General features: G+C 36.6%; 1 protein-coding gene and 1 non-coding gene across 7 annotated transcripts in view; one reads left to right on the top strand and one right to left on the bottom strand.

Moving 5' to 3' along the window:
- CYP39A1 (cytochrome P450 family 39 subfamily A member 1) overlaps window positions 1–16,637 on the bottom strand; it is a 90,049-nt gene that overhangs the window by 55,153 nt on the left and 18,259 nt on the right. For all 6 annotated transcript variants that reach the window (XM_077903772.1, XM_077903769.1, XM_077903766.1 and 3 more), the window contains 3 exons: window positions 16,135–16,228; window positions 8,326–8,433; window positions 3,949–4,039 (listed from right to left, as the gene is read on the bottom strand). In XM_077903772.1, the coding sequence (XP_077759898.1) occupies window positions 3,949–4,039; window positions 8,326–8,433; window positions 16,135–16,228 (293 nt within the window). The remainder of the gene's footprint in view (window positions 1–3,948; window positions 4,040–8,325; window positions 8,434–16,134; window positions 16,229–16,637) is intronic.
- LOC144317915 (U6 spliceosomal RNA) lies at window positions 801–906 on the top strand. The gene has a single exon (XR_013383800.1). It is a non-coding gene; the product is annotated as a U6 spliceosomal RNA (small nuclear RNA).

The following is a 16,637-nucleotide window of genomic DNA, read 5'->3' as shown; positions in this document are numbered from 1 at the left end:
AACAAAATCCAAAACATGCAAATATAAGAGTCTTATTGGTTCTTAGTATAAAGAAACCTTTGTTCAACTATTAGCTGAATACTAAACTAACCAAGCAGAAACATATGTGGCCACACATGATAATATAAAATATATAGAATTAGTTAATGAAAGTCAATAAACATACAAACAAGAGCTGTGACAAGCAGCAACGCAATCCTGAGGAAAACAAGGAGAATCTGATTTCAGAGTTGCCACATTGTATTATTTAAAACATTCAGTTTTCAAAAAAATGCAAGACATGCAATGAGAAATATGCAATAATACATGGAACAAGAAAATAGAGACCATACACAGGGGAAAAAGCAATCAGTAGAAACTCCCTGAAAAAAAAACAGATGTTGGACTTACTAAAAAAAGAGAAAAAAAAAGACTTTAAGATATTTTAAATACATTTAAAGACTTTAAGAAAAATTATGTTTAAAGAACAAAATAAAAAGTATTGGTAAAAAGATATAAATTATAAATAAAGATGAGGACAGAAAAAAAATGAAATAGTAGATAGAAAAGTGATACAAAAAAATAAAATCTTTGAAAACAAAACTGACGATCCTTTAGCTATACTGACCATGAAAAAATGAGAGATTACACAATTATTAATATCATGAATGAGGAGATACTTTTCTAGTGATTTTACAGAAATAAAAAAAGATTGTGGTCAATAATATGAACAGTTATATACAACAAGTTAAATAAACTAGGTGACAAATTACTTAAAAAAGACACAAACTACAAAACTGACCCAAGAAAAAGTAGATAATTCTCACTTTGGCTGCACACAGAGTAAATTTGGAACAATAAAGAGAAGATTAACATAGTCCCTGAGTAAGGAAGACACGCAAATTCATTCAGTGGCCCTATTTTTCTGAGGATGTAATGTAGAGCTTTGGTGACCAGTTAACAACACTGTATTATGCATATGAAAGTTGACAAGAAAATAGATCTTGGGATCCCTGGGTGGCACAGCGGTTTAGCGCCTGCCTTTGGCCCAGGGCACGATCCTGGAGACCCGGGATCGAATCCCATGTCGGGCTCCCGGTGCATGGAGCCTGCTTCTCCCTCTGCCTATGTCTCTCTGCCTCTCTCTCTTTCTCTCTCTCTGTGTGTGACTATCATAAATAAATAAATATTTTTAAAAAAAGGCAAAAAAAAAAAAAAGAAAATAGATCTTAAAGGTTTGCATCAAAAGAAAAAAAATCATAAATGTGTGATAATGGATGTTAACTAAATTTACTGTGGTGATAATTTCATAACATATGCATATATTAAATCATGATATTGTACATCTAAAACTAATACAATGTCAGTTATATTTCAATTAAAAAGGGAAATATAGACCTGTAACAAGTAGAGTGATTTAATTAATCAAAAACTGCTCTCAAAGAAAATCTCTTCACCAGATCACTTCACTGGTGAATCTATCATATGATTAAGGAATGATTAGCATCATCAATCCTTTGCAAACTCTCCAAGAAATATAAGTGAATACTACTGAAGTCATTCTATAAAGTCAGAATTATCCTGATTCCAAACCCAGACGAACATAAGAAAACTTAAGATTGATATCCCTAATTAATATAGATGTAAAAATTCCTAAATTTCCTTAGTAAAATACTAATAAACTGAATCCAAGAACATAAAAATTATATGTGTTTTATGGATATAAATACATATACAATATAGATATTTTATATCCATAAAAATTGTATGTATTATATCATATGACTACATAGCATTTATCTCAGGAATGCAAGGGCAGTTCAATGTGTGAAAATCAATTAATGTAAAACATCATGATACAAAATAAAACATTACGCTAAGTGAAAGAAGCCAGACACAAAGGACCAATTATTCAATAGCAGCTTTTACCCTTAGCCTTATTTTATAAGAAAGTTGAGCAACATGCCTGGAACAGACTAGTGGTGACTGTTGAGGCCACAGAGATGTGGCGAAGTGTCTAGATCACTAAACACATCTCCTAGAAAGAAAAGGTGATCTTATAAAGCATTAAGAATGGGAGAATCGCCATATTGAGTCAGGTTCTTGTTCCATGCACTCTAATGTAATTTCTTTGACAAGATCCTTTGTATGGGCACATGGATATCTCCTTTGATATCTACCTCCAAAGACTGAGTAGCCTCCTCTCACATCTAAATTCCTGAGCTACATCTTAAACATGAATTGATCTAAATTGCTTCCGTATAAACACAGCAAAAAACATGATACTTTATGTAAATTGTTTTCAAGTCTGCAAGAATCATAAACTGAAAGCATTTATACGTATGGACTTTTTGCACTGGTATTGCTATTTGAAGGAGCATTTGTCTGTCAGGGGAGAACAGTGGGTTCTAAAAATAAACTAGACTGTAGAAAAAGAATAAAGGTTTCATCTTTTTCCATTGAACTATGTTCAAGAGTTCAAGATTCAAGTATTAAAGACATTCAAATGAATGTAGCACTTCTGTTGTAACCTTTGGGTTAGACAGGCTGCCTGCATTATCTCCGTGATCCCATAACTACTTCTTGATTTCCTAAAGACCAGGACTTTGGAGAACCCTAAATGAGGAGAAGACTCTAAAAAAGAAATGGTAAAGTCGGATATGTAACAATCAAGGATGTATTCCCTTTTATCATCTGTAGACATGCAGGCATGCACATTTCTATTAGCTTTGTAGAGGTTAAGTTCCATGAAGGTAAGTAGTTTTCTCTTTACTTCACTAATGTATCACCAGAATCTAACTCATCAGCATTGTTGATACTCAGTGATTCCGATCCTCACCATTTCTATGAGATAAGATTCAAGGCTCAGAGACAGTATGGTTTAGATAGTCATGTTGATCAACCCAATTTGCTTTTTGGTTTAATTCAATAAGAAGCAGTAGAAAGTAAAGAAAAACTTTCAAATAAAATATTCTCAGCAATCATGATGCGGTGGGGGGAGCTGTTAATTGGCATCATATCTTTTGTCCTACCAGTATATTGTTTTCTTCCAAGTCATTTATTATTCTTTTTATATCAGAATACACAATTTGACATATTTAGGTTTTTCAAAGATGCTACTTCCAAACAGGTCAAGTCATGCTAAATAAATAAGTAGTTGAATGCTCTCTGCATTCAAGCTTATTTCTGCTTTTCATATATTTTTAAAAAGATTTTATTTATTTATTCATGAGAGACACAGAGAGAGAGAGAGGCAGAGACACAGGCAGAGGGAGAAGCAGGCTCCCTGCAGGGAGCCTGATGTGGGACTTGATCCCAGGACCCCGGGATCACAACCTCAGCCAAAGGCAGATGCTCAACCACTGAGCCACCCTGGCATCCCTATCTTTGCTTTTTAAAACAGATGACAACTGAAGAGTCCAAATTTGAACTAAAAAAAAATGCAAGGTAGCAATCCTCATCTACAGTTCTAATCCCTCAAATCTCTAACTTTTAAAACAATTGCTTTAATGACAAAACCTTACCTGACATCTGTGTTATGTCATATATACACCATATTACTTTTTACAAAATCTAGAAAATCTTGAGTTCCAAAAATAATTGAGGGGCAAGTGATCTGAAGAAAAAGTCTGTGTGTGTGTGTATACATATATATATACACACACACACACATATATATTTTTTAAAGTGGAGACATTAGGCAAATCACAATCTTTCCAGCATTTATTTCATGATTTGGAAAGTTAAAGTTAGGGTTAGGCTAGACAACCTCTGAAATCCAGGACAGTAATTAAATTCTAGGAATGTACCCGATCATTTTATACCCTGAAACACACAACAACTTGTGTTCAATTTTGGATTCTGTTTAATTTCTGTAAGTTTCTGGGCAGTTAGCTTTGCCTGTTACACGTGACAAGCACACATTATTAGATATCTCTTCAACTATGTAAGTGAATTCAGGTTTAGTACCTGCTGTGCCAAACACAGAAGATACGCCTTCCATAATGGTCTTGTGGATACTGGGATGAGAGAGGACAAATGCAAGGGTCCAGAACGCAACCTTAAAAAAACAAAACAAAAAACACGAATCAAACAATACAAACTTCTTTGAAAATGAATAAAAGCATCTGTAGTATTAGCTATAAACATGAAAAGAAACCAGGAAAATGTTTAAATTAAACTTAAAACCATGTTAGTACAGAGAATTTTTGAAAACCACTAGATTTTATGTACAAGAGAGATGTTATATATACCTCTGAGAGGTCAAATCTATAATTTTATTCTGTCACTATAGTTTAACTCTGTTGTTTATACAGATTAAATTATCTTTGCTACAAAATGAGGCAGGATTTTTTTACAAATGCATGTTATAAAATATTATATATGCATACATTAAATATTCAGAAACAATGAATTATGACATTTAAAATGTTTATCCAAATTAAAATATTTTTTAAAATTTGCTTTTCATGAAATAGAAATAAATGAGCAAATCATTTATTTATCATTGCAAATTCTCTTTAGATCAAAGAAAACTGTTTCATATCTTTCCTCACTGTGGTATTACAAGGTAAAATTATACTGCCATACATCTCAAAAATTAACTTTCCACTAACTTGGGGAGGTGTTTTTCCTTCTATTTTTAGGTTGCACAACAAAGGAACCTATATAAAATCAATAAAAGAAGTTTGGGTTTCCCTTTTGTCTTTTCTGGAAACATGTATTGGAAAAGAAATTTCATCTAGGAAAATCAGTCCTGAAAGACTCAGACAATACTTAATATTTAAAACACTTAAGTTTTTTTTGTCTCTTGTGAGGCAACTTTAAATGTCTTTAAATAATCCCAATACTCCCCTCTGTGGTCAAAAAAGGAAGAGCAACTGTCTGAAGGGAAGCCCTCAAGCAAGCCAAATTTCATACTCCTCATGGTTTTCCCCCCCGGGGCATGAAACCTGACAATGCCAGCGTAAATGTGGTACTGTGTACATAAACAGAGTGAATGGGAGAACCATGGCATGGCCACCACCGCCTGGAGAGCCTCCTTCTGTGGCATTATCCAGTTTACCAAAGACTTACCCTAGAGATCATCCAGTCCATTTTACAGTAGAAGAAACAGGTTCAGAAAGCACTCTTCTCTTGTCTACCCACTCAGGCCCCTTCTACTACTAACTATGGATACAAGTGCTAAATTACTGGATTTAATTAATAACCATTCCATACTCAATTCATCTTATTCAAAGGGTCAGAGTTCTTATTAGGGGGAAAGAGAGGTTAGTGATAGCACACAGATTTTCAGTTGTACAAAAACGGTTCAGAGTTATTATACTAACAAGTGCTTAGAGTCTTAAAGATTCACAAAAATTGGGTAATACTTATTTTTTATAATGAACACAGGGAATTCAGCTAAATTATAAATGGCTGCACAAAGGTGCTATATATCATTTTTAAATTTGGTAAAAAACTCAATTACTTTTTCAAAAAGAAAAGTCACATAAAAGACAGTAATGAGTAAATACGAAATTTACATGTATTACCAAAACAACAAACAAGAATAAATGACCTTGAGATCTTTGTGCATGCCCAGGTAAAAACTGCTCCCCAAGGTGCCAATTAGTATTTTGCCGAAGAGATCAAGTCCATGCCGAGGGCCACTCAAGAAGGGGAAGAGGGACCTGGCTCACTTAACTTCACAAGCAGCCACTGCAATCCTTTTGGAGAGGTAAGAATAAAGGAAAGAAGGGACAAGGAGGATACCCCTGATCTTATAGAAGAAGATGAAGCGGGTATGTTTTTCAGCATCAATTATTCCTCCATGCAAAGAAAGACTTAACAAATACTGATGGAGTCTCTATAACACATTAGTCTTCTACAATCATGGTAAACACAAATATGTGTCAGATATCATTCCTGCCCAAAGAACTTTCATGTCTAATTGGGGATATGCAATACAGTCAGGAGGAAAAAGAACTCAGTGTGCAGGCAATGGGTGTAACAGACAACACAGGCTGTGGGAGCTGAGGGTAAGGTGGGGTGGGGTGGGGTGGGGGTTATGGTCAGTACTGAAAGGATTCAGAAAGAGCTTGGGAGGAACAATACCAAAGATAAAAATGTCAGCAGTGAGACTGGTTCTGGAAAAAATGTTCCTAAAAAGTTTATTTGGCAGGAATCTCTTGGAACTTGGAAATGGTTTTCCCATACAAATGATTTTGCAAATTATGGTTAATATTTTGGGCTAGTCTACCAAAATTCACCTCAACCATAATGGAGCCTTCTGGAGACCTGTCTTGTCCCAAGCCTATCTGAAGCCCGAGCTCTGAGTTCCAAGGGCCTTGAGGCAGAGCCCAGAATGGGAGAAAAGAGAAGACATAGGCATGAAGAAAGGGCAGGTCCCATCACCTGTCCCTCTGGCAGGGCTTTTATTCTCTAGGCAGAGGCGGGAGATCACATAGAAGCTGGACAGCAGTGGCTACTCCTACCCTGAAGCATTGTTTTGGAAGTCAGGGCAGTTTATTATTAATGGGCCATTGAAAGCAACGGCTGCAACAATGGCCTTAATTTTTATAAAAGACAAAATCTGACATTGAGCACCTTCTTTGTTCCAGGGACTGTGAGCCACATTCCATATCTTAAAAATACAATGCTCATGACCATCCTCTGAGGTAGATAACATTAATCCTATTTTATAGATAAGAACACTGAGGTTTGGAGAGGTTAAACAATTGGTTCACTTGTCACCCAGCACTGGGATTTGGCCTTGTGCCTGACTCTAAAGCCTTTCCAGGGTCTCTGCCTGCACACCAGCTGTCTCTTGGAGGTGCCAACAAGAGCCAGCAAGATGGAACTTTCATCAGACACTTTCTTTCTGAAATTAATGATTTAAATCCTTTCAGGCAAGTGCCAGGAACAAATTCCAAAGAACTGACTTCCCCTGAGTCAGATCAATGGGGCTTTGTGTCCCTTTCTTCTGGAGGATCTCTCTAATGAGATCTTGAAAATTAATCCTGTGACAGGAGTGGCTGTTTTGTTGCTGCTTTGGGAGCTGTTCTGACATTTGCCTTTTAATTTTGCTATAGCTTAATCAGTATCCAAGAAAACTATGTAAGGAGAAATCAGGGCATAATATCAGAGGCATATAAAGAAGGAGAAAGGATTAGAAATTTTTATTTGCCTGTGCCAGATGAAGTACATATGGCTGACACACGTTTGAGCAGAGACCAGAATTTCTATTTCTGCTTTCACCCAATCAGTTTTACAACACATGAAAAGAAACTAGACCATCAGTACTTACAAAGCCTTCACTTAGGAGGAAGGAGAATTTAATAATACCTAAAATATCTTACTTCTATTTGTTAGAAGAAACAAAGAAAATGGCCACATTTATCATTAGAGATGGGCTGAATATTCCTGTTTAGTAGAAAACAAATATGTGAAAAAGGCTACCCTTTAATTCCTCAAATAATGTAAGTGCAGCTTAAGCTAATGTGAAATCCTCACTAATATGCATCAAACAAGAAGTGGCCAACATACCACATGGCTTTAATCTAGTTCATAACAGCTTTAAAAAGAAACTGTTAAAAAGTCTCTGCTCTCCTTAGTATTGTGAATTCCAATGTCACCATCTCTATTCATGGGGAACCTACAGGACCAAGATGCCAAGTAACACAAACAGGAATGGTGCACAGAAGGAGAATGGGTGGAGGCGGGGGACAAAGAACTACTATACGCTGGGTACCAGCTGGGTTTATCTCACTGAATCCTCACAACCACCTTGTAGAGAAAGGAGGGTGGCCATTCATTAAATACTCAGGTCCTAGAACCATATCAGGAGTTGTATTATCCCTTTGTTACCCATAAGGAAATGGAGGCTGAGGGTTTAAAGATCTCCATGAGGTTCTATAGCTCTGGTGCAGGGTATCTTGATTCAAGCCCCATTCCATCTCAGACTATCCATTTTCCTACTCTCTCTCCAATAAAATGTTAGAGTCAAGACTTCCTCATCTTTGCAGCACCAACACTAAGCATGTTTGTTGCCTGACAAAGAAAGTGCTCCATAGGCAGGTGTTGTCACAACTGACCCCAGAAAGCAAGCTTTACCCTTAGCCTGCTATAAGCTGCCTTGCAGAGGGCAGAATTTACTTAACATCTCGGCTTTGCCTCCTCTGTGGTATTATTAGATTTCACTCTGCAGTCAGTTTTGTTTTTCTATCTCACAACCAAATCCACTGTAGCCTTTTTCTTTCCCATAATAGAGAATTGAAAAGATTGGAAAAAAAAGGAAAGAAAAATGAAGGAAAAAATTGAAATTGAAGTAGACAGAAATGTAACCATTCCTTGACTTATACTTACAGGGACAGCATTTGACAGAGAAGCCCAAAGTAGTAAGAGCCCATAATTGGGGCTCTTTTCTTCCTTTCTTTCCATCTCTACAATATCCAGCATAGTCTGCATCAGTGTCTGTTTAAAAGAAATACATATCATCAAACCACACCTATGTGACAAAGTCTGATATTAATAAACAAAGACCATGCAGTTTTCCTTAATCTCAAATATATTATTTCTGCCATTCCTACATTTGCAGCTTGAGGTATGCTAAGGGATTTATATACTTACTGTTGCATAGTAATTAGGAGTTGGGACTCTCTAGCACAACTGCTTTACTGCATTGGTTCAAATCCTAGCTTAGTTTTTTTCTTTTTTCTTAAAGACTATTTTTTAGAGCAATTTTGAGTTTAAAATAAAATTGAGAGGAAGGTACAAAGACTTCCCATATAACCCTTACCCCCACACATGCATAGAGCCTTCTCTATCAATATCATTCACCAAGATGGTATTTTTTTTTATAGCATGGATCAAGGACACAGACACATCATAATTACCTAAATTCCATAGTTTACCTTACCATAGTTCATTCTTGGCATTTAAACTCTATAGTTTTGGACAAATGCATGATGATATATATCCACTATTATGATGTCATGCAAATTATTTTCACTGCCCTAAAAATCCTCTATGCTCTGCCAATATATCTCCTCCCTCCTTCCCCCAAAATCACTGATCTTTTTCTTTTCTCCACATCTTGCATTTTCCAGAATGTCATATAGTTGAAATCATATATTATGTAGCCTTCTTAGATTGGCACCTTTCACTTATTTATGGTCCCTTAATGTCTTCTCATGGTTTGATAGCTCATTTCTTCTTAGTGCTGAATAATAATATCCCATTCCCTAGATGTATAGTTTACCTATTTACCTAATGAAGGATATCTTTGGTGGCTTCCAAGTTTGGCAATTATGAATAAAGCTATTATAAACATCCATATGTAGGTTTTTGTGTGGACATAAATTTTCAAATCATTTGAGCAAATAGCAAGGGGCACAATTACTAGATTTTATGGTTGAGATTATGCTTTGCTTTGTAAGAAACCATCAAAGTGTCTGAACCATTCTGGATTCCCATCAACACTGAGTGAGAGGTCTTGTTGCTCCACGTCCTCACCAGCATTTGGTGGTGTCAGTGTTCCAGATCCTGGCCAGAATAAGTGTAGTGGTATCTCAGTGTTGTTTTCATTTGCATTTTCCTGATGACATATGATGTAGAGCATCTTTTCATATAGTTTCCATTTTCTCTCATGGATTGTGTTTTTGATGTTATATCTCAATAGGTATGACCATACCCAAGGTCAACTAGGTTTTCTCCTATGTTATATTCTAGTAGTTTTATACTTTTGTATTTTACTATCCATGAACATAAAATATCTATCTACTTAGTTCTTTGGTTTTGTTCATTAGAGTTTTGTAGCATTCCACATACAGATCTTATATATCTTTTGTCAAGTTTACACCTAAGTATTTCATTTGGGGGGATACTAATGTAAATGGTATTGTTTTTCTAATTTCACACTCCACTCTTTCATTGTTGGTACATGGGAAAGCAATAAACTTCCAAATATTAACTTGTATCCTGCAACTCTGCTATAATAGCTTGTTAGTTCCAGTAGTTTTTTGTTGATTTTCTTGGATTTTCTACATATATGATCATAACACCTGTGAAGAACAAGTTTTAAGTCTTCCTTTCCAATCTGTGTAACTTTTATTTCCTTTCTTGATTTATTACATAGGACTTTCAGTACTATGTTGAAAAGGAGTTGTAAAGGGGGCATCTGGGTGGGTCAGTGGTTGAGGGTCTGCCTTTGGCTCAGGTCGTGATCCCAGGATCCTGGGACTGAGTCCTGCATCAGGCTCCCTACGGGGAGCCTGCTTCTCCCCCTGCCTATGTCTCTGCCTCTGTGTCTCATGAATGAATAAATAAAATCTTAAAAAAAAAAAAAAAAAGAAAGAAAGAAAGAAAAGGAGTGGTAAAGAGGACACCCTTGCTATGGGGTTCTGGTACCAATTTCTACTGTGTGTGTATATGTGTGTGTGTGTGGGGGGGGGGGGGCGAATTCCAAACAACAATAAGCAATACTCAGGACACTATCTGAGTAAACTAAAATTCAACTCAGTTTAGTACAATTCTGACTCTATCTAACCAGAAATAACATGAGGTTCTACAGGTTAAGAGTTTAGTCCTACAAGACTATACTCTTACTCCAACCTCCCACCTGCCCTTCAGACACCAGTCACAGCTCAGGTGACTCACCTGTACTTCAGACCAACTGGCCACAGATCGGAAGTTCCAACAACCTCCTCCCTGGAATTCAGATGCCAGCTGCAAGTCTACGCTGTTATCAGTATTTCTGACTGACTGGCTATATAAATCAGTTTGTCGGGATCCCTGGGTGGCGCAGCGGTTTGGCGCCTGCCTTTGGCCCAGGGCGCGATCCTGGAGACCCGGGATCAAATCCCATGTCGGGCTCCCGGTGCATGGAGCCTGCTTCTCCCTCTGCCTATGTCTCTGCCTCTCTCTCTCTCTCTCTGTGTGTGTGTGTGTGTGTGACTATCATAAATAATAAATAAATAAATAAATAAATAAATAAATAAATAAATAAATAAATCAGTTTGTCATGACCCCTTCCTCAGGTTCAATTAATTTGCTGAAGGGACTCACAGAAGTCAGAGAAACATTTTATTTACGGGATTACCAGCTTATCATAGAATGACAAAGGATACAGACATCCAGATAACCATACATAATCATTTCATTTATATATAAGCATACACAAGTGTGGATGTACACATATATATATACACACACACACACACACACACATATTTTTATCTGAATACATTGTTGCTATTATAATTTGAACAAATTGTCACCTGTTAGATCAATTAAGGAAAACAAATTTTTATTTCCCCTTTACTTATTTCTTTGATGCTCTTCCTTTCTTTATAGCTCTGAGTTTCTGACCTATATTATTTTTCTTCTCTCTGAAGAACTCTCTTTAATATTTCTTGTATGGAAGGTCTACTGACAACAAACTCCTTCATTTTTTGTCTGTGAAAGCCTTTAATTCTCCTTAGCTTTTTTTTTAAAAAAATATATTTTATTTATTTATTTATTCATGAGAGACAGAGAGAAAGTGAGAGGCAGAGACACAGGCAGAGGGAGAAGCAGGCTCCATGCAGGAAGCCCAATGTAGGATTTGATCCTGGGACTCCAGGATCACAACCCTGAGCCAAAGGCAGGTGGTCAACTGCTGAGGCACCCAGGGACCCCCTCTCCTTCACTTTTAAAGGATAATTTCACAGGGTACAGAATTCCAGATTGGTGGGGTTTTTCTTACTCACTATTCTTTTAGTATTTCACTCTACTGTATTTTTGCTTTGCATGGTTTCTAAGGAGAAGTCAGGTATAATTCTTATCTTTGTTCCTCTATAGGTATGGTGTTTTTCCTTCTGGCTTCTTTAGGATTTTTTAAATCTTTTTTTTCTTTTTGTTTGTTTTTTTTTGTAATTTAAAAATGATATGCTAAGGTGTAGTTTTTGGAATTTACATGCTTGGTGTTCTCTGAGCTTCCTGGATCTATGGTTTGGTGTCTGACATCAATTGGAAGAAAATTCTGTCATTATTGTTTCAAATAGTTCTTCTGTTCCTTCCTCCCTTTCTTCTTCTTCTTCTAGTATCCCCTCCCCACTGTATGTATGCTATACCTTTTGTAGTTGTCCCACAGTTCCACAGTCTTTGGATATTCTATCCTATTTTTCTAAGTCTTTGTTCACTTTGCTGTTCAGTTTTTGGGGGATTCAACTGATATATCCTCTAGAGATTCTTTTCTCAGCTGTACCAGTCTACAAATAAGCCCATCAAAGGCATCCTTCATTTCTGTTACAGTGTTTATTATATATAGGATTTGATTTTGGTTCATTCTTAGGATTTCCATCTCTCTGGTTATACTGTCCACCTGTTCTGGCATGCTGTCCACTTTATGCATTAGAGCCCTTGGCATATTAATCACAGTCGTTTTAAAGTCCTAGTCTGATAATTCTAATGTTGGCCTGTTCAGCTTTCTACTTGTTGTTAGGATGGAGTGGCAACTTCCAAGATCCTTATGTGTGGAACCAGAACCTGGCTTAGTTGTTCAAGGCCCGGGCAACTTTGGACCAGTTACTTTAAGCTCTGTGTCTCCATTTTGTCATCTATAAAATAGTTATAACATAGTACCTACCTCATAGGATTGTTGTGAGAATTAAATCAGTTATCACCTATAAAGTGCTTAACACAAAACTCAGTACATATAATCATTTGGACAAATTTTGTAAATAAACCCCTGGGTTTAGGAAAATGCAAGCAATATAGAAACAAAGATATCTGGAACATTCCAGAGAAAACCCTTCCCTCATTTGCCATGAAGATTCTTAGCCTATATACCGCGGAGAAAGCACTGCCACACCAGGATAGAGTATAAATACCACAATATGCAGAGAACAGGTATTTGACTAGAATGGCACCAATCAAGATCAGAGCCCCATCCAAAGCTACCTAGGATTTTCCTCAGGTCATCACACAAATTCCATGAAAGCTTTCTTTTCACTGGGAGGTTTTCCAGTCATGCTTTTGTCAATAGTCATTCCCCATCATGGGGAAGAAATTCAGACACTGTAACATTTTCATTAAGTTACTCATGTATGTTGAATCTTAAATAACTTGGGTTAGGTGATAAAAATAATGGTAGCTAATGTCTAGTATTTGCTTGCTAAGGTAAATACTATTTTAAGTGCTTTACAAGTATTTAACCATTTATTCCTCACCACAATTTGAAGAAGTAGATACTATTATCACCTTCACCATTTTACATTTGAGGAAACTGAAGCACAATTAAGTTAGGGAACTTTGCCAGGGACAGGTAGCTTTTCTGTGGTTGAGCTGGGATTCAAACCCTGTGAGCCTGGCCCTGGCTCCAGAGCCCACACTCTTAGCTCCTGTACTATCCTGCCCCATGAGAGATACAGTCCACAACTCTCCTGGATTAGGGATTAAGAGAACTGTATTGTACCATCACGAAGGAGTTTTGCTTCAGATATTATAAGAATTAACTATTAAATCATTATTGGGGCACCTGGGTGGCTCAGTGGTTGAGCGTCTGCCTTCACCTCAGTGTGTAATCCTTGGGCCCTGGGATCGATTCCTACATTGGGCTCCTTGCAGGGAGCCTGCTTCTCCCTCTGTCTATGTCTCTGCCTCTCTCTGTGTCTCTCATGAATAAATAAATATAATCTTTAAAAAATAAATAAACTGGATCACTATCAGAGAAAATACATGATGAGAGTTACTTACAAAGGCATGTAATGTTTTAAAAGTGATTAACCACTCTAATCCTCAGCTTTCTGGTTTTAATAAGCTCCAGTTTTCCGGGTATTAGAGTTGTTGTGAAAAGTAAATGAGTCATGAATTTGTGAAATGTGTAATACTAGGCCTAGCACAGAGTAAGCTCTCCATAAACATTAGTGATGTCTTATTGTTTTTGTAACAACGGATTAGCAAAATTATAAATTATTTAAGTATAAATTTTATTTATGGCTAGTTTTTATCATACAACGTAAATTGGTACAACACAAAATTTATATCTCATGGAAAATCCTATACATGGATTTCACCCTTTGGATATGCTATTCTGTAGATGAAATCTTAATTTTATTATTATTATTATTAATTTTAAAGATTTTATTTATTTATTCATGAGAGACACAGAGAGAGAGAGAGAGGCAGAGACACAGGCAGAGGGAGAAGCAGGCTCCATGCAGAGAGCCCGACGTGGGACTCGATCCCAGGACTCCAGGATCACGCCCCGGGCCAAAGGCAGGCGTTAAACTGCTGTGCTACCCAGGGATCCCGAAATCCTAATTTTAAATGAAAATACTAGCTTTATACATATATAGAATAATGAGGGAGAAATTATCACACTTAATGTTTATAATTTGATAAAATGTGTAATATTTCCAAAAAACAAAAACTTCTTCCAGTCTTCTGCTTAACTAGGCCATTGAAATCTACTTACACAGTAGAAGACAACAGAATCTTTTATTTTCTTCTTAGAACGCATTTAAAAAAAAATGGGTACAAAACACAAGCTCAGTGTGAACACTGCTGGAAGAAACAGAAGTGATACACAAGAAAGTGAAAACTGCTCATGAATGATCAAACTGAGTTCTACCCCAAAGTCTTAAGCATTGGATTAGCTTCAGCAAAATCCAAAATCTGTCTTTACTCAAATATAGAGTTAGAGTACATATGATCAAAAATGACTCATTTTTTCACAGTAGGAAAAAGAAATGCTACTCTAGAAGTACTGTCAGTGGAAGGTTTTAGCTGGGACATTAAAAACCCTGTTTGCTAGGCCCATAGATTACAGATCTAGCTGGGATCAGCTTTTATACTCATCTTTACCCCTAATCCTGAAAAATTATGCAAGTGAAAATGTGTTCATCTGGGTCTGTTTATAAAATAGAACCTTTAGATGAAACATTTATCAATGAAGGGCATTCCAGAATATCTTTCTATTCCCTTTAGTTAGGGAGATACCTAACCATTCACACATCCCTTTTGTCCTAAAGTTATCTTCCTCTCCAGTGTTAGAGTTGCTCATGAAAACTTTTGCTATAATAATGTAAAGTAAGCCAAGAAAAATGTTTGATACTATGTATAAATAATAAAAGGTCTTATTTTTAATGATAACCACATGGTATAAACTGTTAGGTAGTCCTCACTACTCTCTAACTGCTTCACAAATATTAACTCATTTAATCTCACATTCTATGAGGTAGGTGTAGAACCTGAGTGAAGAGGCAAGGTGCCATGCCCAAGGTCATGTGACTGGTGACTGGATTTGAGCCTGTGTTCAGACCAAGTGAATCCCAGCCTCTAATGCAGGGAGGTCTGGAGCATCAGGTAGTTTTCAAAAACTCCTAGAGATCCTGATGAGCAGGCAGGGTCGAGAATTTTGCATTATACAAGGATCAGAACCTCCTGGAAGGCCTATGAAACCACAAATTTGGGGTGCCTGGGTGCCTGTGCCTTTGGCTCAGGTCATAATCCCGGGGTCCTGGGATTAAGTACTGCATCAGGTTCCCTGCATGGAGCCTGCTTTTCCCTGTGCCTATGTCTCTGCCTCTCTCTCTATGTCTCTCATGAATAAATAAATAAAATCTTAAAAAAAAAAATAAAAGAAACCACAGATTGGTAGGCTCTACCCCAGAGTTTCTAATTGAGTGGTCCCCAGGCAATGCTGGTACCATTGGTCTAGGAACCACACCTGAAGAACCAGAGCTAGGACACTTGGGACAGTGGCTTCCAATGTATTGCTTTTTAAATTATACCTTACTATCTCCTTTTATTTGGAGACAGAAATAATTAGTGGTAATAGCATCAAGAACAAAGTCTATTTTGCAGAACTCTGTTATCCTTGTCTAATGAGCCATAACTGCCACCTGTCACTGTTGACAAACCTGTATAATATTTAAATCAATAAAAACTTCAACACCTTGTTATATGTTGTTGTCTAGAGTCTTAGTTTTTCCTTATGTGGAAGACCATCAATACCTACTTCATTTTTGGGAGGCTGTTTAATAGAATAATGTATGCAAACATCTAACACAGTACTTGACACAAAAATGTTACCTAAATAATCTCATGATTTTTAGCAAAAAAAAAAATTGATCATAACTTATTACTGTTTTCATCCCATATATTTTAGCAAAAAAGCTAAGGTATACTTACCATGGAATTATCTTTTGCAGATTTGTATGTTTTTATATCTGGAATGTTTTTCTCAAAAAGTGCTAAAAGCCACTTTTTGGATTTTGACCAGTTTCTAGGTGAGAAAAAAAAAAATATGTGCATAAATGGATTTGAAAGCACTTCAGGAGAAACAGGTCATGACATTAAAGGGGAGAATATGGAATTATAATTATTTCTCCAAATTTCTTCTTCAGTTTTTCTAGAATTTCATGCAAGGTCTACCTTCAGACTTATTAGTCCACAAGGAAAATCGAGGGGGCAAGGCAGCCACATCTTAGTGGGGTTTTTTTTGTTTTGTTTGTTTGTCTTTGCAAATAAATGTTTGAATTCTTCTGCGATTGGTATTGAATAAAAAGCAAAAACAAACAAACAAAACAGATCCCAGGACCTGTTTGTTCTACCTTTACTCTGGCTATTTATCTGTTGCTGGAGGATGAAAATTAGCACAGAGACCCCGTGCTGGCTTAAGCCAGGTAAAGCAA

This window comes from Canis aureus, chromosome 7 (assembly GCF_053574225.1).
Source record: "Canis aureus isolate CA01 chromosome 7, VMU_Caureus_v.1.0, whole genome shotgun sequence".
In the NCBI taxonomy this organism is placed as follows: Eukaryota; Metazoa; Chordata; class Mammalia; order Carnivora; family Canidae; genus Canis; species Canis aureus.
Note: the sequence above shows the minus strand (reverse complement) of the source record. Positions and strands in the feature narration are given on the sequence as shown.